This window comes from Schistocerca serialis, chromosome 4 (genome assembly GCF_023864345.2).
Source record: "Schistocerca serialis cubense isolate TAMUIC-IGC-003099 chromosome 4, iqSchSeri2.2, whole genome shotgun sequence".
Taxonomy (NCBI): domain Eukaryota; kingdom Metazoa; phylum Arthropoda; class Insecta; order Orthoptera; family Acrididae; genus Schistocerca; species Schistocerca serialis.
The window spans coordinates 664,326,225-664,351,258 of NC_064641.1; the positions used below are offsets into that span (position 1 = coordinate 664,326,225).

Sequence of the window (25,034 nt, forward strand, 5' to 3'; positions counted from 1 at the left end):
GCTACCCATGATTTATCGTTTATAGGCCATCTATCTAAATCATTAATGATATTATCTTGTTCTGTATCTTGTTGTACTGTCTCTCGTTTCACTTCAATATAAACTGAAATCTTTTGGCATAATGTGCATGTTTCTTTATTTCTTAGTTATTTATCTTACCAGGATCTCTACTTGTTGTGTGCCGGACCGAGACTCGAACTCGGGACCTTTGCCTTTCGCGGGCAAGTCTCGGTCCGGCACACAGTGTTAATCTGCCAGGAAGTTTCATATCAGTGCACACTCTGCTGCAGAGTGAAAATCTCATTCTGGAAACACCCCCCAGGCTGTGGCTAAGCCATATCTTCGCAATATCCTTCCTTTCAGGAGTGCTAGTTCTGTAGGGTTCGCAGGTGAACTTCTGTAAAGTTTGGAAGGTAGGAGACGAGATACTGGCAGAAGTAAAGTTTTGAGGACGGGGCGTGAGTCGTGCTTGGGCAGCTCAGTTGGTAGATCACTTGCCCGTGAAAGGCACAGGTCCCGAGTTCGAGTCTCAGTCCGTCACACAGCTTTAATCTGCCAGGAAGTTTCATATCAGCACACATTCCGCTGCACAGTGAAAATCTCATTCTAAAAACAAATATGTCTCGACCCAGAACTTAACCCTCATGCACTGCATACTAACCCAAAACGGTATCCCCTGCACCTAACACACAGCACTACTCCTATATGCTGGTGGAGATAGTTACCGGACATGTGATTACAATGTTGCCGAATTTTCAATCTTTAATATCCATTTATTGCTGAAAATATACACAGGACGAAATTTTGTGACAGTCATTTTTGTGTAGCTAGTATGTGAGGAATAGCACTATGCAGTCTTAGTGTGCAAAATTTTCTTTACCCTGTGTAATCTGTTTGTTTACTAGTATTAGCATCGTTGAAGACAATTTTATAGTCAACAGACATTGCTTTAAATTTTTCATTAAGTTTAGATCTTGTTGCTAAAACAACAAATAATTTAATTTTTGGTGGATTGCCTTCTTTTTCTTGCTCAAATAGTTTACTGTTTGATCTAATGTCAGTATTTTTTCTTGTCTTGGTGGCTCTGTGTTTTCAAACACATCATCATCAAAATTGGAAAAATAATTTATATTAGGTACAGGTTTTGGGCTCGATCCAGTCTTTTGGAACAATTTTGGATGAAATGGGAACTAATTAACTCTGATTTCCTTAATTTGCAGTAGCCTCTGAAGCTATTACTTTTAACTAAATTTTTGAGTTCAACTGCTTTCATGTTATTGAGAGTTTTCACAGGGTGGTAAATTATGTGAAGTAATTAGTTTAATTAAATCATGTTTTTAAAATCTGCTATATACCCTTAAATTACTCCTTCTAGAATAATCACAACGCTGAGCAACTGTAAAATCCCTCAAAGTCTGAGCCATTTTATCCTCTATTTACGTCAATAAAATTTTAAGAAGTTTTTGTAAAACTAATGTTGATGAAATTTCAAACGCTGTGATTAATTAATTTCCATTAGTTTTATTTAATTTCCATTTTTGTTTATGGTAATACTGAAGACACACCTTCCATATGCTTCAAAGCTTGTTGCTAGATGTAATGTTTATGTAAAAGCAACTAAAATGTTTAATTTCTTGACAACCAATACATTTTTACATCCTGTTTTCTCTTCATCATTTTTCAGTAGTTTAGGATGTTCATCACTTGGAATTATTATCAAATGTTCTTTTAATAACGTATTGAAACATATTTTCCGCATACACACATAATTTGTTTACCTTCATACAGTTTTAATGATATTCACTAACGCAGTCCATACATGAGTTCTTATATTTATCATTAGTATATTTGTGTGAATGAAAGTTATTGGTCGACATTAGTACTCAACAGTTCTCACACTTTTTGCATGCTTCCATTTACAGAGACAATTTTAATTAGATTTAAATACATCAGGCAAAATTCGAATTCATAAATAGAAATTTATATAAATAAATGAAGTCATTTGTTGTTATTGTGACCTAGAAAAAGTGTTCACATAAACTGTTTGCACTCTTAATTTTATTGCTGTCACTTCACTATTCTTTCAGCTACCCAGCTTCAGCTACTTTTTAAACCATTAAGTTTTATAAAGTTTCACGTCTTTTTGTAATAATTTTGCATCTATAATTATGGGTACTTTTACATAAACAAATTAATTCACTACATTTTTAAACTATACAAATATATAGATGAAGCAATTAGAAATAATATAGATGTAGATGATACTAATGGTCAAAATGTAGATGATACTAAAACATAATAATTATGGGGCATTTCAGAGACTTTTGTGACACAAAATGAAAAAACAATATATTTATCAATAAACTTGGATTAAGTTTTTAGAGTATGAAAATGCAAAACAAGCTATTATAAAAAAGTTGATGATAATGACATGCTAAAATTTAGATTATTGTCTGAGGTATCTAGGAGAGATGTCCAGAAAACTGATGTGAAAGTCATATTTATCAATGAAGCTGCTTTGATGAAATTTTGACTAAGCCTGCCATAGAATTTGCCTGAAATATTTTATCTAATGTATTATCATTCTAGATAAATGTTTTAAATTGTAGATCTTGTCAACAACAAGCTTTTCTGTTAATTGATAAATTGAATCTGTTAATTGATAAAGAGAATAATCCTGGTTTAAAGCTAAAGATGGAGCCAAAATTTTAGAATATGAGAAACCTCAAAATGATGTACAAATACACGTAGCTAATGAAGATAAAGCATTTTTCCATGATCTCAGCAAATGCCCTGATTCACAACTGTCTCATTTAAATATTATTCTCAATGAATCTGGACTGTACAAGTTGATTTTTAAATCAAATATGCCTCTCACAGATGGGCAACGAAATAGATTTTACCAACTATCAGAAAATATAGTGAATAAAATACTACAAGAAACTATAAAATTAAAAGATAAAGAAAATCACCATTACAACAACAACTACAAGAAAAGGGAAAGGAATGTCATATTTAAAAGAAGTTGTGGATCATGTGGTACATATGAAGGAAAAACAAATTATTTAAATTGCTACATCGAAGCACTGTGCCAAAAAAAACTATTTTAAATTTGGTGGTTTATAGTCTAAACATCATCTTTAGGAAGATTATCTGGTTATAATAGTGGAGGACCGAAAGAAGATAAAATATTTCAAGTCAGAAAATATGAATGTAATGATTATAAAAAATATAACATATGCTTACTATATATTTTTGGGTACATAAAGTAGATAAAAGGAAAGAAATGTGTAATATTCACTTCAACAGTGTAAACGTAAGCCTGAAGGATGACATGTGTATTGGATAAAGAACAAAAGGAAAATTATAGTAAAGGATTAATTGCTTCTTTAAACAGTTTAAACAATAGTAATACTCAACATACACTTAATGGTGTTGAAGTAAATATAGCATGAATACAAGTAGATTATTTGATGAAGAAACCAATACTGCTTGTCATTGCCATGGTCGTTTTTAGCATGGTTGTACGAATGTTTTAAAAGTGAGACGATTAACAATAAAAACATAGGTTCAATGGATGTCAAAGGACATTAACAAGAAGTGTAGAAATACGAAATTACGGATATAATTTAGTGGACATGTGAGAATGTGATTGGCTTAACTCAGCAGAGTGTAAAAAAACTTAGGAAATTGAAACAGTTACCTAAAGCTGTCGACCATGAAATCCAAGAGGTGCTTTCGATGGTGGTCAAACAAATATGACAAAATCAGGAGCTAAAGCAGGCGGTGTTAAGACAAAAATAAGATTTGATGATGTGTGTGGTCTTTATCCAGCTGTGCATTATTGTGATTATTATCCTGAGCGACAACCAACAAAAATTTGTAGACCACTATATTACACTAAAAATAGTATAGATCGATAAAATGTAAAATATTAGCACAGTGAGGATTGTGTCATTCAGTTTTGGCAGTACGAATGAAATCCGATAAAAATTAAAAACTGATTTTTTCTTTTTTGTGTCCAATGTCCAGAAGAAAAAATATGTAATTGCAAACGGAATGATGATGAAAGAAGTTTTATTGGAACTTGGGTAACTGCTGAAGTAAAGTTAACAGTAGAAATGGGATATAATATTTTAGGTGTCTATGAGGTATGGGACTGTAGAAATAAAAGAAACACAGTGCTTAAAAATATGTGAAGGATTTTATGAAAATAAAATCTCAAACCAGTAAACTAATTTTGAAAATGATGAGATGTATACTAAAACAGTTAAAGAAAAATTGGATATTGACTTAGATCCTAATAATACAAAGAAAAGGCCAGGAAATCAAGCTGTTGCTAAGATATATTTGAATTCATTACGGGAAAATTTGAGCACGGGCAAAATATGAGTAAAACTGAGTAGGCTACAGTTTTAAAACTATTTTATGTGATACTACTGGATGACTAAGTTGATAATACAGATATAAATTTTATTACTGAGAGAATGGTTCACATGGGCTACAGTTTCGAGAATTGTTATCTAGAAAGTAATACAGTTACAAATATTTTTATAGTAGCATTCACCAAATCAAATGCAAGGTGTTTGTTGTCTGATAGGTTGGTAGGACATGTTCTGAGGCATCAAGGGATCACCAATTTAGTATTGGAGGGCAGCGTGGAGGGTAAAAATCATAGGGGGAGACCAAGAGATGAATACACTAAGCAGATTCAGAAGGATGTAGGTTGCAGTAGGTACTGGGAGATGAAGAAGCTTGCACAGGATAGAGTAGCATGGAGAGCTGCATCAAACCAGTCTCAGGACTGAAGACCACAACAACAACAGGTTATGTATACTAGGAAAAATGTAAAATATTTTGATACTGATAGCGTAGTATACATCAGTGATGGTGAAGTCACTGGAGAAAATGGCTGTATGTTGGGTGAATGTATAGATGAAATAGGAGGTAATAAATGGATGTACCTGGACTAAAAAGTTATTATTATTGAGAAAATGGCTGAGATGAAGTACAGTTTCATGGACTATTATGTAGAAAATAATACACCTACAAATATTTTTAGAACAGCATTCACCACATCAGTTGTAAATGTTTTGTTGTATGATAGGTTACATAAGCTAGGAAAAATGTTATATTTTGATACAGATAGTGTAGTATACATCGATGCTGGTGAAATCAATGTAGACAATAACTGCATGTTAGGTGAATGGACAGAGGAATTAGGAGATAATTAATGGATTACAAATTGGGCTTTGGCTCGACCAAAATGTTATTATTTCAAGAAAAATGATAAAAGCAGAGTGATGAAGGTAAAGGGATTCAGTTTAAATTATAAGAACATTCAAAAATTGAATGGTGAATCTATGATGAGATTAACTGAGAGTGAATTGAAAGAAAAGTTACAATTAGAGTACAATCAGATAACCTGAGATGCTGATACTAGAAATTTAATCAAGAAGGAAGTTAAGAAAAAATTTTGTTTCAGTATGATAAAAGACTAGTTCTAGAAACTTATGTTACAGTGCCTTATGGATATTGAAATTAAATTGATTTATTGTTTAAGAAAACTTACGAAATAAAAATTAAAATAAGAGTTCTATATCTTCTAATGGAAACTTAAAAATAATAATAATGAATTTCATGATATAGAATTTCTAGTTTAATTTTTAAATTCAAAATTTACCTTAGATTATCAATCTTTTTATATTAGAGCTCTTAGTCACTGGTGCTTTGCCGCTGCCTGGTTCATTATTTTTTGAGTAATTAGTTTTTTCAGCTATGCTTTTTTAATATTTTTTGTTCAATATTACTTAATCTTTTTTGCTAATTTATACAAATGCATGTAGTATGTGGGATGTATTTGATTTTTTGTGTAGACAATATTGTTTACTCATTAATTTGTGTCCTACTGTGTCGAACATACCCACTTAGTAGTTTTGCGGTCTATACCTTTCTTCATTGGTTGTTGAAATCTGTACCTCAGTACATGAAGTAGGAGTGGCTGAGATTTTATGGAGACTCACCATTGCCTTTCCCCTTGACTTATTTTTTTAGACGCTGTTATTAATATAAGCGAATCTCCCTGCTCTATTTTCAGTGTTAACTACCTCTTGGAAAATAAAACGAACTTGAATTTTTTTGATTATTTTCAAATGTTATTTTCTTCTCACAGACTCTTGTGCACTACATATTAAAGCTTTATTTGTAAGAAGATCTTACAGAGTTGCCCTCTCCAATTTTCTTCACACTTTTTAGGAAATGAAGGTAAGTAGACATCAGTTTCCCAAAGTAGTACAACGCAATTAAAAAAATTACTCAAGAAAAAGGCTTTGAAGATTAGAAGATTTCCGTGTACTTTTAGACACAAAAATATGTGCAGTTTAGTTACAAATTCGTCAGTAGCTCAGCACCTATCCTATATGGATTGTGATTCTGAAGTCACTCTCACTATAGTCCATTCCATGAACGATGGTGGCTTGTGCAGGTCAAGACGCAAGTGGGGAGTACATTGTTGCCAATTCCAAGCGAGAATTGCGGTATGCTCATAAACGTTATTTGGGATTCATGAAAGCATGTATCCTGCAAATTATGTCTCTCACTTGCTTGTCTACACTTCTTCGTTTCCCACCACCATCAGCCATAATAGCTCTCAACAAATGGAATAATAAGCCACTAAATAATTCTCTATGATGACATTTAATGCACGCACTGGCTATGACATCCACAGCAGGAGACTAAGAACACTTCTGAAAGTTCATTGACTGTCGGAGAGTGCTTGACGTAGGTGCACAGAACAAGTCTAAACTTGACAGCCATCGTTTGTGACTCCATCTATAGCAGTATCCTTTTTTAGTTTCCTGAATTCCATATTTGTTAAAAATGGAACAATTATGTAATAAATATATAATCACAATTTTTATTAAAAATGACATCATTTTTAAATTCCTATTTGTATGAAAGTGCAAGCATTCACAATAACTTAAAATTTGGTACAACAATGTCAAACATCAAACAGAAAATCAAACAGATTTTTTTTATTTCTATAGACCTATTGGTATTATCTATGTAAATGATTTTTGCCATTTAATAAAAAGATTTATCAAATTTTGATTTATTTTCATATGATCGACAGTTAAAAATAAAAAGGTGTTACCTTTATTTTAAAAATATGTGATTCAATATTTGCTATTTATTTTTCCATTTGTTAATAAGTAAGAAAGTGAATCCTAAACACCCTATGACTACAACACGATTAACGTATGCGCTGAGCTACCGACTAGTTCGTTAATATGTTGCAGGTTTTTATACTTAATAGCATTAGAAATGCTCTAGTATTCAAAAGCGCTTTTTAATTGATTTTAAGAGAAGTGTCATATTGCTTTAGGAAATTATCTGGATATTGATCTTATAGATATGAATAACATCGAAGAAACTCAGTCCGCAGGGTGTTCTTGTGAGATTTGTTTGTCGAATAGTTCCACCGAGAGGTCACATAATTTCTTGTAAGATTTCCTCACTTTCAACTGTCGCTGAAATAGTCATGGTAGAGAGTTGATCTGTGTCTCGCTGTGGACTTAATTCTGCTTTTGTACGTCAGCTGTAAAATTCATTTGATATCGCACACATCCGACTAGATAATTATTTCCGCAAAATATGTTCGGGCAGATATTTGAGGATTCCCAATGGGTTCACTGTGCAGATGGAACCGATGGAACTAACAGTTTTCGTGATTAGCTTTGACCTGTTTAAAGTTCAGCAAGGCGAAGATGGCTGCTGCCGGCTTGCGTATGGGCTTGAGGGTGGCATGTGGGTTTACGGAAAGTATTAATGGACAGGCAACAGTTGTAACATCGAGGTATTCATTTAAAAAACGAAATACATAATGTGCTATCAGAGAACAGAACTCATGGCATATATGTTTTACATATGTATGAGAAATGTTTCTTACATGTTGCGTAAACATTTGATAGGTGCGTTTTCTGGTTCTTATAGATTTTCTCACCTCAAGTATGTTCCCCGCAATCGTCAGCAGTGGAAAACTTGCAGCACAGCGGCATATGAAGGGAAAAAAACCGATCCAGATCCGACGCCTCCAGGAACGGATACAACAAGCAATAACCTGAAATCGGAGATTGAAAAACTGAGTAAAGAAGTTTCGCGGTTGACAGAGGAAAACAAAACATTGGATGTAAGTTCACTAGTTTGCATTGTCACAGATACAAATGATTTATATAATTAACCTAATGTTCAGATGTTTGTTGTTATCAAGAGTTGTCTGCATTGCATTCATCTTTTGACTGTTGCCTTTGATCTTATCTTTGACGACTGTGGACTATCCTGTCATTTATTTGAAGATAAAATGATCTTTTAGCAACATGTTTTCCTCTGTTCGGTGTGACTCTTTGGTAAAATGACAGACAATAGATCCAATCTTCTGGGCAGTATAACTGGCAAAGTCAAAACGCAAAGATGGGTGGGGGGGGGGAGTGTAATTGCAGGATCTTGCCTAGCAAAGCACTGTTGCTTTCAAACCAACTTTCATGTTGACACCAGCTTAAAACCTGTCCGTTTCTAATTTTTATTGTGAAATATTCTCTCAAGTGTTGTATTCAAAGTCAAGCTGAGTGTCATATTGTTGTTTAGTAGCCCTGTCCTCTTCGTTTCAGGCTGTGGTGCTGAAATCAGTAAATGTTTGAGATTGACATCAAGTGTCCAAACTACATTGGTTGTCAGTCTGTGTTGGTGCATTTGTGGGCTAGGGTGTTACTCTGACAGGACATGGTGCCTGCCCCCTCCCCACCTCTCTCTCTCTCTCTCTCTCTCTCTCTCTCTCTCTCTCTCTCTCTCTCTCTCTGGCTGTCAGTAGCCCAAGGTTTGAATGAGATTGTGGTAACACATTTGTCTATTTTCTACCCATATGTAGACATTTGCAGCATATTTAGTGCATTTCTTGTTATGAAAAGTAAAACTACAGGATTACTTCAGAAAGCCAAATTATATAGTGGAAGAGTCTGATTATTTTAGTGCGTGTTACGTTTGTATATCATACATACACTGCTAAAAATGCAAGGAGTTGTCCGTTAAATAAATTTAACTCAGTTTGCATGTGTTTAGTCTTTTATTCCCTTTATGTAACTAATTGATTTTATTTTTGGTGTTGAAGCGACCAGGTGAAGCTAATGTTGCATGCTTATTGCTCACCAGTTACATGGACACAATCCTCCGGTCACAACCATAGCTCCACCAAGCCATTTGTTTGTGGCCAGTTAACCAAAACGTTACTGCTCTGATTCTTGCCTAACCAGGTGGGTCCTGGTAGTCCTTTGGAAGCTTCTGCTGCCACTGTCCGTTCATCAGTGCCATCATGTTGTGGCCCTGTGCTATTGTACTCACTGGGCAGTGATTCAGAGTGATGCAGGTGGCCATCGCCTGCAAGCATCGGTACGTGCAGGTGCTAATCCATTCTCTCTAAGCCATGTGGACCTCCGGTGGTTGCCCTGTCCAACATTGTTCCCAAACCACCCTTGCTACGTGCCCTGGCAGTGGTCATCTCATCAATGATATATATTGGATTTACAAACTACTTATATATTATTTCTTGCTGTCAGTGGTTCATCTACCTACTCTTGCGAACCTTGCAACGCCAAACAATAATTGAATTGACTATAACTAACATTTTTCCCGAGGGCATGCAGCTTTACTGTATTATTAAATGATGATGGCGTCCTCTTGGGTAAATTATTCCAGAGGTAAAATAGTCCTCCATTCGGATCTCCGGGCGGGGACTACTCAAGAGGACATCGTTTCCAGGAGAAGGAAAACTGGCATTCTACAGATCGGAGCGTGGAATGTCAGATCCCTTAATCGGGCAGGTAGGTTAGAAAATTTAAAAAGGGAAATGGATAGGTTATAGTTAGATATAGTGGGAATTAGTGAAGTTTGGTGGCAGGAGGAAACAGACTTTTGGTCAGGTGAATACAGGGTTATAAATACAAAATCAAATAGGGGTAATGCAGGAGTAGGTTTAATAATGAATAAAAAAAATAGGAGTGCGGGTAAGCTACTACAAACAGCATAGTGAACGCATTATTGTGGCCAAATTAGACACGAAGCCCATGCCTACTACAGTAGTACAAGTTTATATGCCAACTAGCTCTGCAGATGAAGAAATTGATGAAATGTATGATGAGATAAAAGAAATTATTCAGGTAGTGAAGGGAGACGAATATTTAATAGTCATGGGTGACTGGAATTCGACATTAGGAAAAGGAAGAGAAGGAAACGTAGTAGGTGAATATGGATTGGGGCTAAGAAATGAAAGAGGAAGCCGCTTGGTAGAATTTTGCACAGAGCATAACTTAATCATAGCTAACACTTGGTTCAAGAATCATGAATGAAGGTTTTATACCTGGAAGAACCCTGGAGATACTAAAAGGTTTCAGATAGATTATATAATGGTAAGACAGAGATTTAGGAACCAGATTTTAAATTGTAAGACATTTCCAGGGGCAGATGTGGGCTCTGATCACAATCTATTGGTTATGAACTGTTGATTGAAACTGAAGAAACTGCAAAAAGGTGGGAATTTAAGGAGATGGGACCTGGATAAACTGAAAGAGCCAGAGGTTGTACAGAGTTTCAGGGAGAGCATAAGGAAACAATTGACAGGAATGGGGGAAAGAAATACAGTAGAAGAAGAATGGGTAGCTTTGAGGAATGAAATAGTGAAGGCAGCAGGGGATCAAGTAGGTAAGAAGACGAGGGCTAGTAGAAATCCTTGGGTAACAGAAAAGATACGGAATTTAATTGATGAAACGAGAAAATACAAAAATGCAGTAAATGAAGCAGGCAAAAAGGAATACAAACGTCTCAAAAATGAGATCGACAGGAAGTGCAAAATGGCTAAGCAGGGATGGCTAGAGGACAAATGTAAGGATGTGGAGGCTTATCTCACGAGAGGTAAGATAGATACTGCCTACAGGAAAATTAAAGAGACCTTTGGAGAAAAGAGAACCACTTACATGAATATCTAGAGCTCAGATGGAAACCCAGTTCTAAACAGAGAAGGGAAAGTGGAAAGGTGGAAGGAGTATATAGAGGGTCTATACAGGAGTGATGTTCTTGAGAACAATATTATGGAAATGGAAGATAATGTAGATGAAGATGAGATGGGAGATACGATACTGCGTGATGAGTCTGACAGAGCACTGAAAGACCTAAGTTGAAACAAGGGCCCGGGAGTAGACAACATTCCATTAGAACTACTGACAGCCTTGGGAGAGCCAGGCCTAACAAAACTCTACCATCTGGTGAGCAAGATGTATGAGACAGGCGAAATACCCTCAGACTTCAAGAAGAATATAGTAATTCCAATCCCAAAGAAATCAGGTGTTGACAGATGTGAAAATTACCAAACTATCAGTTTAATAAGTCACAGCTGCAAAATACTAACACGAATTCTTTACAGGCAAATGGAAAAACTGGTAGAAGCTGACCTTAGGGGAAGATCAGTTTGGATTCCGTAGAAATGTTGGAACACGTGAGGCAATAATGACCCTACGACTTATCTTAGAAGAAAGATTAAGGAAAGGCAAACCTATGTTTTTATTATTTGTTGACTTAGAGAAAGCTTTTGACAATGTTGACTGGAATACTCTTTCAAATTTTGACGGTGGCAGGGGTAAAATACAGGGAGCGAAAGGCTATTTACAATTTGTACAGAAAGCAGATGGCAGGTATACCAGTCGAGGGACATGAAAGGGAAGCAGTCATTGGGAAGGGAGTGAGACATGGTTGTAGCCTATCCCCGATGCTATTCAATCTGTATATTGAGCAAGCAGTAAAGGAAACCAAAGAAAAGTTCGGAGTAGGTATTAAAATCCATGGAGAAGAAATAAAAACTTTGAGGTTCGCTGATGACATTGTAATTCTGTCAGAGACAGCAAAGGACTTGGATGAGCAGTTGAATGGAATGGACAGGGTCTTGAAAGGAGGGTACAAGGTGAACATCAACAAAAGCAAAACGAGGATAATGGAATGTAGTCGATTTAAATCGGGTGATGCTGTGGGAATTAGATTAGGAAATGAGACACTTAGAGTAGTAAAGGAGTTTTGCCATTTGGGAAGCAAAATAACTGATGATTGTCAAAGTAGAGAGGATATAAAATGTAGACTGGCAATGGCAAGGAAAGCGTTTCTGAAGAAGAGAAATTTGTTAACATCGAGTATTGATTTAAGCGTCAGGAAGTCGTTTCTGAAAGTATTTGTATGGAGTGTTGCCATGTATGGAAGTGAAATGTGGACGATCAATAGTTTAGACAAGAAGAGAATAGAAGCTTTCGAAATGTGGTGCTACAGAAGAATGCTGAAGATTAGATGGGTAGATCACATAACTAATGAGGAGGTATTGGATAGAATTGGGGAGAAGAGGAGTTTGTGGCACAACTTGACTAGAAGACGGGATCGGTTGGTAGGACATGTCCTGAGGCATCAATGGATCACCAATTTAGTATTGGAGGGCAGCGTGGAGGGCAAAAATCGTAGAAGGAGACCAAGAGATGAATACACTAAGCAGATTCAGAATGATGTAGGCTGCAGTAGGTACTGGGAGATGAAGAGACTTGCACAGGATAGAGTAGCATGGAGAGCTGCATCAAACCAGTCTCAGGACTGAAGACTACAACAACAATAATAACTAACTTGAAACTTTTGATTCTTATACTTTTGTGACATACTAATGGGTGGGTGTATGACTAACATGGACTAATCTTTACTCAGTCCTCATTTTTTGACCCCTCTATCAGCCAGGACACTGAAATAAAATAAATATTAAGTTGTTATGTCCCTTACATTGTGACACTATTTAGCTAGGGTGCTAGATACGCAGTACTTGTGTGTAAGCTGTGCCTTAGTGTTGAGAAGCCAATCCCACCCAGGTATGAATGGGGGCACATAGTCGTAGCACTACTATCATGAACTCACTCAGAGCCTGCTTTCTTATTGGCTCGCTGCTTTTTCCAGCAGTGTTCTGGGCTCTAATGCTGTGTGGTGGCAACAATTGTATGGTTCTCTCCTTATTAATTACCTGTAAGGTGCCCTGTGATAAAGCTGAAAACTGTTTCCAGAGCAGCTCAAAAACTCCTTGTTTATCATTGGTAGCTGACTACAAGACTATTCGTATCTTCTTCTAACAGAGCTTCTTGGACGTCATATCCATACATCACCACTCTTAATTGTCATGGTTGATTGTTCCAGCTAGATTCTTGTAGGATCATGTGAGAAATTATTCTCTCTTTATCACCCTCTTGCACATGCTGGTAGCCAATTGGTCCTGTTCTGTACTTTCCTCTCCTGTTTTAATCAACAAAATATATGATATTTGCAGGAGAAACTGTTCTACAGGTAGACTTCACTACAGCCATATCCTACTGTGTGTATTTGTGTTTTGGCTCCCATTCATGCAATATTTATCCCTTAAATGTGTGGAATTGCCACAGGCTTCTCAGATATCCTCATATAATTTTATTATTAGTGGTGTCACCCAGTTTGCATGTGTAAAAGGTTCGTTTAAGTATTGACTGGTTTCCCAGTTCCTGGAGAAAAACCCTTTCGAAGCCCCTGCAATTTTTTCTGCTGTATGTATGACCTTGAAAAGCTGAGCCTGAACATCATTTTGCTTCCAGAATGAGATTTTCACTCTGCAGCGGAGTGTGCACTGTTATGAAACTTCGTGGGAGATTAAAACTGTGTGCCAGACCGAGACTCGTACACGGTACCTTTGCCTTTCATGGTTCGAGTCTTGGTCTGGCACACAGTTTTATCTATCTCCCAGGAAGTTTCATCATTTTGCTTATTTGCGACCAGAACTAATTAACACATTTGCTGCCAAACTCTTTGAGATCATCAGAATTCCACTGCTTGCAGTCCCCAAGACAATGCTTCTTTTTGAAACCAACTCAACACATAACTTATCTTTCATGCCACTTCAGTGGCACCAGGCCCTCAAATTATCTTAAAAATGATTCTGGAAGTAACTTTTCCTGTACATGAAACAGCTGTGCTGCACATACAGTAAAGAAGCACTTGCAGTTGCTTCCATATTCACTAAATGGCAGAACAGATTCATTCAGTGCTCGTGTTGCAGCTGTTGCTACATTGTTTATCGTCCTCGTTGACTAAGAAATCATAGCATGGTAGTGTCCCTAACTCCATTAACATTTCTTTGCAGTTTTATGTTTGGGTCTTCCGATCCTACCATTACCAGATGGTGGTTCTGTCCCATGATGTTACAATGTGGCACTTCACATTATACATGCACAAAAAGGAAGAAAACAGAACATTAGCAGTAGTTTTCTTTGTATGTTTTGGAATGCAGGTTGTGGTGGCAAACTGATCTGTAGAGTAGCCTGAGATCTAGTCAAGTTCGAAAGGCGATTGTGAGCTGGTGAAGTCAACGAATCTAAGTTCTTAGTAGTGGTGAAATACTGGTCTGTAGTGTAGCTTGAGCCCTTTGTTTGATTGAAATGTGACAGTTTGCTTATGAATTAGTGAAGTGTTATCAAATACTTACGTTAATTACTATGTTGCTGATAATGCATCTCCTTCTCTACCAGCTGATATTTAATTCCATCATTTGTTGGAGTCAATTAAACTGTGAAGTTGGTAGCAATAGCCCCAACTTGTTTCAGGTGCTGTTTGATATTGAGGACTTTGTACACAGTAATTCATTTTGCAGTGGTCTTGGCTAAATGATCCACCATTTCATTAAATACATCTTGCCTTTCAGTTTGTTCCTTCATGTTATGAGAACCTTTGATTTATTGTGCTGATTATTTACAATCTGCTCACGCTTTTTGTGTTTATGCCTATACTCGTTCAGTTCCCAGTTGAGCTTCTGAGTTAAACGTCGTCTTGTATGGATGTGTATATGCAGGATGATTAATAATTAAACTTTCAAACTGCTGTAGAAATAACACCACTGGTCAGAATGATGCCAAATTGCAACAGAATATTATCAAAGAAAGGGACAATGTATGTTAGAAGAAAAATAAATAGTTACAAAATGTAGCAATAGATGGCGTTGTAAACATCATAATTTAAGTGATCGACTACAAATGGCAAAATGAATCATACAACAGTGCCTAAGGTGTACGTTTGGTGTTAAACAAACTGTACTGCTCAGTGTGCATGGATGTACAGGTGTGATACTGTTAGTTGCGTAAGCTCAACCATCACAGCAAGGTCATATCACATTGCATGGGAAAAATTGGCTTTTAGTTGTCCTGAGGCAAAAAACCGCATAAAAAGCATCACTCACATCAGTTTTTAATTGTCCTGACACCGAGCGAGGTGGCACAGTGGTTAGCACACTGGACTCGCATTTGGGAGGACGACGGTTCAATCGCGTGTCCGGTCATCCTGATATAGGTTTTCCGTGATTTCCCTAAATCGCTCCAGGCAAATGCCGGGATGGTTCCTCTGAAAGGGCACGGCCGACTTCCTTCCTCGTCCTTCCCTAATCCGATGAGACTGATGACCTCGCTGTTTGGTCTCCTTCCCCCAACCAACCAAAAATTGTCCTGAGGCCAAAAACTGCAAAAAAAGCATCACTTGCTTTAATTGTTCCACAACTGATCAAAATGTTTCTGGGGTCACGTTCAGAATTTGTTGCGCAATGCATGCCATCAATGCACCTAAGTTTGCAATTGGAACACTGAACACAACGTCTTTCAGATATCCCCACAGCCAGAAGTCACAGGGATTAAAATCAGGTGATTGGGACGGCCAAGCTGAAAGGAAATGGAGGCTGATAAATCTGGCATTTCCGAAATGGCACTTCAGCAGCTGATTAACTGGATTTGCAATGTGCGGCGGTGCACCATCTTGCATAAAAATGACCCCATCCACACTGTTGGAGAGCTGGAATGATGTGGTTGCGCAAAAGACACTCATAGCACTTACTAGTGACGGTGCAGGTAACAGGACCGGAAGCACCTGTCTCTTCGAAAAAATATGGCCCTATGCCATAAATATGGAGCCATAAACCTGCACCAAGCAGTGACCTTTTCAGGATGAAGTGGTACTGGTAGATTTGCGTGTGGATTTTCCATTGCCCATATTCGACAGTTCTGTGTATTGACATAATTATCCTGTCATATGGAAGTGGGCTTCGTCTGTCCACAAAGCCTTCCATGGCCAATCATTGTCCACTTCCATGCGAACAATAAATTCTAAAGCAAACATCTCTCTTGCTGGCAGGTCAATGGGAAGCAACTCGTGCACATGGGTAATTTTGAATGGATAGCAAAGAGGGATGTTTCATAGGATTTTACACACTGTGGTCACAGGTATGTCCAATGTTCGGGAAATTCTCAGTGCACTACATGTTGGCATACGATGATGCGTCTCCTCCTTCATTGCAAGGGCCATTGCATACACTGATGTCGAATCAATTCACACTGATGTCGAATCAATTCATTTCCTTCCTCTACCAGGTTGCACACCAAAAGAACCCGTCTTTTTGAATTTCTGAATCATTTTCTCCAGACCCACGGCAGTCATTGGACCAACACCTTTTTTTGAAACCATTCAGTGTCTGGAACTTCTGCAGAGCAATGTGTGCACAATCGTCATTCTTGTAATACAGCTTTACAAGCAGAGTGTGATCCAGCATTGAGACAGTCATGGCGAACGTCGCAGGCGTGAAAGGAGGATATGCCATGTACCCAGCGTGTTATACCAATTTCAGTGGGTCGTGCGCATAACAGGTGTTTTGATTTACATATTCTGACGCATACAGTGCCATCTGTTGATCAGTGTTCACACTGTTTTTTTCCTGCCATACGTTTTTCCCCCTTCCCCAACAATATTCCATTTCAAGTTGACGTCATTCTGACCAGTGGTGGTGTTTCTACAGAGTTTTGGAAGTTTAAGTATAATCACCCTGTACTTTCAGCTTACTATATCATTTGATACCATGACTACAGCCTCTCGTAGATAGGAGTCCCAAGTTTGCACCACCTACATTCTTGCAAAAGTATTTAACCTGTGAGCTTCTGCTTTTGTATACTCCAACAAAATTTTATGCTGAATAAGAATACAATTGACTTTCAATAATTTGAAACTCCAGGGACTAGGAAAAATGTTCAAATTAGTGTGTCCAGACAATTGAGAGGGACGGAGGAACACATTCGTATAAATGAGTGTGTGATTGAAAGTAAATTGTAGTACATACATGTGACATACATATGTACATTCATCTTTATTTTAATAATGTACAAAATAATATGTATGTATGTACATGATGACGCAAGTGTTGGACCTCTTTTTGCCCAGCGTGGTGCCCCAACTCGACATGGCATGGACTCAACAAGTTACGGGAAGTTCACTCCAGAAATATTGAGCCATGCTGCCTCTACAGCTGTCCATAATTGCTAAAGTGTTTCCGTTGGAGGATTTTATGCATGAACAGGCCTCTTGGTTACACCCCATAAATGTTCAATGAGATTAGTGTTGAGTGATCTGGGTGGCCAGATCATTCACTCGATTTGTCCAGAATGTTCTGCAAACAAATCGCGAACAGTTGTGGCCCTTGGCTGCAAATGGTCTCTAGGTAGCTGACCATAACCATTTCCAGTCAGTGATCAGTTCAGTTGGACCAGAGGGCTCAGAAGTCCATTCCATGCAAAGACAGCCCAAACCATTAGGAACCCCACCAGCTTCTACAGTGCCTTGTTGACAACTTTGGTCCATGGGTTTGTGCCACACACGAACCCTACCATCAGCTTTTACCAAGTGAAATCAGTAGTCATCTGACCAGGCCATGGTTTTCTGGTCGTCTTGGGTCCAACTGATGTTGTCATAGGCCTAGGATAGGCGCTGCAGGCGATGTGCTGTTAGCAAAGACACGCTCTTCATTGTAGGTTTAGGAAGGACCGGTCCACCTTCAATAACCTGGCTCTTGTGGAAGCAGTTTTAATGTAGGCTTTCTTGCATCGGCGTCATCTCCTAGGTATATTTTTTTGACATTGAAAAGGCCCATGATACTACTTGGAGATATACAAGGTGTTTCAAAAATAATATACCTATTTCGAATGCCTATATTTATTAAACATTAAGACATATAGATATGAAACTGTGTACACACACACACACACACACACACACACACACACACACACACACACACATATTTATGAACCTCTCAAGTTCAGAGTACAGATGTTCAATATGTCCTCCATCAGCGACATGAGTAATATCACATCAATACTCAAATTCCTCCCATACTCGGGCAAGCATGTCCTCCGCCACTGATGTTATGGCAGTACGGATCAAGTTCTTCAACTGTTCCAGGTTCTGTGGGAGTGGTGGTACATAAACATTGTCTGTAATGAAACCCCACAGGTAGAAGTCAGAGGATGTCAAATCCAGTGACTGTGGAGCCCAGCTGAGACTTGCTACGTTGCCAGCTACTTGACGACCAATCCTACAGTTTGGGAGAGTTTCATTCAGATATTCACGCACTTGACAAATCAGTGAGGGATGCCTCGTCTTGTTGAAAAATGAAGTTGTCCTCGTGCAGCCTCGGAAACAACTAGTTATATAATATAGCGAGATACTGCTGAACGTGGGCTATAAACACGTGATCGGGATATTGTACAAAACACATTGACTTTGGGCAAATCTCTTACATGTTCAGTGGCTGCATGTGGATTCTGTAGGCTCCAAATTTGAACATCGTGTTTGTTCACCTGACAACTAACATGGAAAGTCGCTTCATCACTGAACACGATGCGTTGTGCAAAAGTGTTATAATTGTCAGTAGCATCAAGAATCTCTTTACAAAATGCCACACGTTTGCGTTTGTCATCAGTATGTAACTCGTGCAGCTTCATAACCAACCAACGTCTCTGAACACACCAAATTATTATTGTAGGCAGTTGTAACTTCCAACTGGCACGAGGAGTTGATTTTGAAGGACAACGTTGGAAAGCATTTGTATTCGTGCAACATTTTCTTCAGGAACACGAGGGTGGCCAGGACTCTTTCCTTTACATACATATCCTGTATCTAGAAACTGCCAATACCATCTGCAAGTGTTCAACCCATTCGGAGGATCAATTTGGTACCACAGCCTGAAACGTCTTTGCACTGTAATCACGGAATTGCACTTCGCAAACTGAAGAACACAAAATGATGTCTGCTGTGGAGTAGCCAGTTTAAACACATGACGGTTACCAAGCGAAACAGAAGACAACTGAAATCTAGAAGCTATTAATATAAACTAGACTATGTATTTGTTTCTCCAATGGCCAAGCCAAGGTACAGCGATCAATAGTTCGGACAAAATTAAACTTTTGCAGTATGTATATTCTTTTTGAAACACCCTGTATTATCCTTGGGCAGCTCCACGAGTTGTGTTTTCAAGGATGTCTTCTTCCTATCACCATGCTGTTTTCGATATCAAGTTAATGACACCTTATGTGATCATTTTGAACAGGGAATTGTCACTCAAGGTAGTGTTTTAAGTGTAACGATGTTGATCATAGCCGTTAATAGTACTATGTCAGTAGGTAAGTGCCTAGAGTCTGATTAAAATTACTTGATATGACACTTCATGGGCTGGAGGTGGTTTGTTTCAATCAGAGCACTCAATGTCATTTCTGAATTGTCCGCTGTTGCCAAACTGTCGCAATATTGTCCAGTTCACCTTGTACAGTTTTCTTTGTTGTTGTATTTGGATCCCAAATCCTGGATCTGGCCCTCTAATTTTGTATTTCATCATACATGGAAAAACAAACACACACACACACACACACACACACACACACACACACACACACACACACATTCCGTACACAGCAGTAGCCAAACACTACTAGATCCTTCTGCACAAGACGTGATTTAGCGTCACATATACAGTTATTATAATCACAGAGATCGATTTACATTAAAAAAGTTTTGCATGAGATTATGTGAAGCCAAATTTTTGAAGGTTGAACTCAACATGGCTACTGCTCTATGACCATAAACGTAATGTTTTAGCTTAGGAGCTTCTTGGAGAAGGTCACAGACTTGAAACTCATGAAGGACAGCAATATTTTTTATTTCTAAACCTAATTAAGACTTTCATTGCTATTTTTCAGTTAATTGATTTAAATCTAAGTTAAAAGCTCTTTGTCCAGTGGTGACATTTCTTTAAATGATTTAATCTGACTTTTACTGTAGTAAAATGATGAAGGCTTATGACAATCAGTGCCATTTTAGTCACCAAAAAGAAAAAAGAAAGAAACAAGCACTTCTTGGTGCCTTTCACAGAACTTATAAAACACAAATTAGTTCAGTCACAAAACTTTCCGAGAGCAAACTAATCACGATGTCAACACTGGACACCCCCCCCCCCCCTGCTGGTCCGGGGATTAGCATAGGCCTGAGGTATTCCTGCCTGTCATAAGAGGGACTAAAAGGACTCTCCCACTTTCTGGCCCTAAAACTTCAGGTCCCATTTTATGGTTTGAGCTGTCCCTTCCCAAATTCTTCAGAAGTGCGGGTCATTTGGGGAAGCACGCCTTACATGGTGCAGTTATCCATAGTGCCATTAGATTTGATCTCCTGAACCTCTTCTTGTCATGGCTTTGATTCTCCACCTGCAATTCAACTGTTTGGCCACTTTCCTGGGTACATCATCATCATCTTCTTCTTCTTCTGTTGTCTCCTGTCCTCTTTTGCCCCCATGACAATATTGGATTTCTCTGCGCCCAATATACAGCACATTAGCCAGTTTGTTGTAGTGGGACCATCATGTACCCATTTGGTGGTAGCCCCCTGACAACACAGGGATTGCACTGCTGATGTCTGAGCTTTAAATACCCCACGTATGCCAAGGAGTAGATGCCCGTGTTCTTGGGGCATCAGGACCCCCGGCAATGGCCCTCATGCCAGGTGGCCTTTGCTGTGACTGAGTGGCGCCCAAGGGGAGAGCCCCTGATCAGAGTGGGTAGCATCAGGGCGGATGACCCGCAATGAAGCGGACCAAGTCATCTCTTGCTGGTGACCAAATGGTGCCAGCAGTCCCTAAGAAGGGAAAGATTGAATACAATGCTGACACGTATGACCCTAACTCATTTCCGTCCCTCGCTACAACGTGCGAGGAACATAGGGCTACAGAAAGAAGAGAGCCATATTCGCCTCGGTATTTCATCTGTAACAGAATGGATGGGGACTCCTTTAGACCTACAAAGCCTCAATTATTTGTTGAAAATCTCGAGGACAAGTTTGGGGAAGTCACAGTGCAAGATGAGAGATGATTCAGTCTTGATACAGACAGCATCCCCAGCCCAGTCTTGGGCCGTACTTGCCTGTGACCAGCTGGGTGATATTCCTGTTTCCGTCACTCCCCATAAAAGCCTCAACATGGTCCAGGCGATTATTTTCCATCATGGCCTCTTCTTGCAGTCTGATGATGAGCTTTGCACCAATTTAGAATGGCAGGGTGTTCATTTCATCTGGTGCGTTTATAGGGGACCCAAAGACAGTAGGGTTGGTAGTGGTGCCTTCATCTTGGCCTTTGAGGGTGATTCATTGCCTGAAAAGGTCAAGGTGATGGTTTACCGCTGTGATGTTAAACCATATGTCCCTACCCCTATGTGGTGCTTCAAGTGCTGGGAATTCGGGCACATGTCTTCCCACTACAATTCCAGTGCCACACATAAAGACTGTGGACATCCACTCCATCCAAATACTCCATATGCGCCTCCTCCCACTTGTATCAGCTGTGGAGAGCACCACTCCCTATGCTCGCCAGACTGCACAGTACCCCAAAAGGAGTGGAAAATTATGCTGTATTATACCCTGGACCGGCAGACTTTCTTCAGTTGCTCACAAAGCACCTACTTCGGGAGCAATACACCTCCCCCCCCCCCCCCCTCAAGTTCAGGGTACATCAGTGCCGTCCCCCCCCCCCCCCCCCAGCTGGAGAAGCAAGAGGCTCCTCTGGCTCCTCTCGTGCGGAAGCGGTCCCTTGGGTCTCTTTCTTCCGAGATCTCCACTAATGCCACAGCAGACACTCGCCACTGGCTAAAGGAGCCAAAATATGCTGGATGAAGAGTTTCATGGTCTTCCTCCATGCCTGAAGCTACTTCAGAGAAGTCCTTAAAGCAAGCCCCTAAAGAGAAGTGAGAAGGCAAGCACACCAAGAAGTAGTCTGCTAAGAAACAGGACCGTCTGGTGGCCCCAACACCACCACTCCCTACCGGTTCTGCATCCATGGATGAGGTGGAGATTTTAGTGTCCCCCGAGGACCTGGATCTCAGCGATGCCTCATCTGCAATGGCAGTGGATACAAATACTCAACTGGTGGCAGCAGGTGATGCTGACGCATAACTTGCTTCTTTGGTCACTACATGCCTTCCCCGATTCTGGAAGGTGTCATCATCCAGTGGAACTGCGGCAGTTTTTTTCTCCCACCTAGCTAAGTTACATCAACTTTTAAGCGTTACACGTTTTTTGCATTGTCCTTTAGGAAACCTGGTTTGCTGCAGTGTAGGCCCCTGCCGTCTGTAGCTTACTAAAAAAAACTGTCGTGCCTGTGACACTCTGTCAGGTGGAGTTTGCATCTTTGTCCTTACCACTGTCTGTAGTGAACCTGTGCCCATTCAAACACCTTTAGAAGCTGTGGCTGTCAGGGTGAGGACAACACAGGAAATTACCATCTGTAACATCTACCTCCCTCCAGATGGTGATGCATCGCCTCATGTATTGGCTGCACTCATTTTGCAACTCCCCCCCCCCCCCCCCCCCCCCCTGCACCTTTCCTCCTTTTGGGTGATTTTAAAGCCCATAATCCTTCATGGGGTGGCACCAAGGTTACTGGTGATGGCAAAGATGTTCAGGACCCACTAACTCAACTCGACCTTTGCTTCCTAAATACAGGTGTCCCCGCACATTTCAGTGTGGCACATGGCACCTATTCAGCCATTGATCTCTGTTTGCAATCCTGGTCTTCTTCCATCTGCCCACTGGGGAGAGCACATGATGACCTGTGTGTTAGTGACCACTTTCCACTCTTCCTGTCCCTACCCCAGCATCCCCCATCTTGATGCATGCCCAGGTGGGCTCTTCCCAAAGCTGACTGGAACACTTTCACAACTACTACCAAGGTTGATTAACCGTTGCATGCCACCATCAATGAAGTGATCCATGCCATCACTAATACCACTGTTGCCGTGGCTGAATCGGCAATGCCTTGTTCCTCCAGTTGCCCCCAGCAGAAGTCGGTGCTGTGGTTGTCGCCGGAATTGCTGCGACCATCAGAGTCTATAGGCGGATCCTCCAATTTCATAAGCACCACCCCTCCCTGGAGAACCTTATTGCCTTCAAATGGCTCTGTGCCCATGTTCGTCTCATCAAACGAAGGAAAAAGGAGTGTTGGGAATGCTATGTCTACACCACTGGAATGCGAACCATCTCCTCCCAGGTTTGGACCAAGCTCCGCCTATTTTACGGCTATCAGACACCTACAGGTATATCTGAAATTTCCACAAATGGATCTGTATCTGCCAATCCAGATGTAATTGCAGAGTGTCTAGCTGAGCATTATGCTTGCATCTCTGCATGTGGGAATTACCACTCAACCTTTCGTCTCCTCAAACAGAGGGTGGAAGATAACACCTTTCGTTTGCTCCGTGCCATCCTGAGCCTTGTAATGCTCCCTTCAGTGAGTGGGAATTTGTCAGTGCCCTTGCTGACTGTCCTGACACATCCTCTGTCCCAGACTGCCTCCATTCTCAAATGCTGAAACATCCGTCAGCGTGTTCCCAATGCTAACTCCTTGCCAGCTTCAACCGCATCTGGGTATCATCATTCCAGTACTAAAGTCCGGGAAGAACCACTAGATGTCAATTGCTATCGTCCTATCAGCCTCACCAGTGTTCTGTGCAAGCTGCTAGAACGTATGGTGAGCCAACGGTTGCGTTTGCTCCTTGCGTCTCGGGGACCTCTGGCTCCATCCCAGGGTGGTTTTCGCCAAGGACGCTCCACCATTGACAACTTGGTGCCCCTGGAGTCAGCTATTCGATCAACCTTTTCCCAGTGACTACACCTTATTGTCTCCGGTCATCCTGATTTAGGTTTTCCGTGATTTCCCTAAATCGTTTCAGGCAAATGCCGGGATGGTTCCTTTGAAAGGGCACGGCCGATTTCCTTCCCAATCCTTCCCTAACCCGAGCTTGCGCTCCGTCTCTAATGACCTCGTTGTCGACGGGACGTTAAACACTAACCACCACCACCACCTACACCTTATTGTTGCCTTTTTTTGACCTGATGAAGGCCTATGATACCACTTGGCGACACCACATCCTTGCTACTCTGCATGAGAAGCTTCTGATTTTTATACAGAACTGTTGTTGCTCCGCACTTTAAGAATTCTCATCAGTGCTTTCCACAGTGCAGTCTGTATATGAGACAATGGGGTCCTGCAGGGCTCTGTCCTGAATGTCCCACTCTTTTTAATTGCCGTCAATGGTCTCGTAATAGTGGTAGGATCATGTGTCTCTCCACCTACATGCTGACGGTTTTTGTATTTTCTTCTGCTCCTCTTCCATTATTGTGGCTTAATGGTAGCTGCAGGGAGCTATATGGAAGGCACAGTCACGGGCTCTCACTCACGGCTTTCAACTTTTGGCTGCCAAAACTTGTCATGCACTTCTGTTGTTGTTGTACCATCTATCCCCATCCAGAATTTTATATTGATGACCAACTGTTAGATGTAGTGGAGACTTACCACTTTTTGGGACTGGTATTTGACACCCACTTAACTTGGCTTCCCCATCTATATCAGCTTAAGGGCAAGTGCTGGTGGCACCTTAATCTTATTCGATGCCTGAGCCACACCGACTGGGGCGCTGATTGTCCTACACTGCTGCAGCTGTACAAAGTCATTGTACAGTCCCTTATTGATTATGGGAGGGTGGTATGGTTCAGCATTGCCCTCTGCACTGTGTCTGTTGGACCCTATCCACCACTGTCGAGTTCACCTC

General features: G+C 40.0%; 1 protein-coding gene across 1 annotated transcript in view; it reads left to right on the forward strand.

The window, feature by feature from the left end:
* Nucleotides 1–7,573: 7,573 nt before the first annotated feature.
* The window catches only part of LOC126473138 (grpE protein homolog, mitochondrial), a 53,917-nt gene continuing 36,456 nt past the window's right edge, over nucleotides 7,574–25,034 (forward strand). Inside the window, exons 1-2 of the mRNA XM_050099997.1 lie at nucleotides 7,574–7,855; nucleotides 7,993–8,188. Coding sequence (XP_049955954.1) covers nucleotides 7,767–7,855; nucleotides 7,993–8,188 — 285 coding nt within the window. The 5' untranslated portion in view covers nucleotides 7,574–7,766. The remainder of the gene's footprint in view (nucleotides 7,856–7,992; nucleotides 8,189–25,034) is intronic.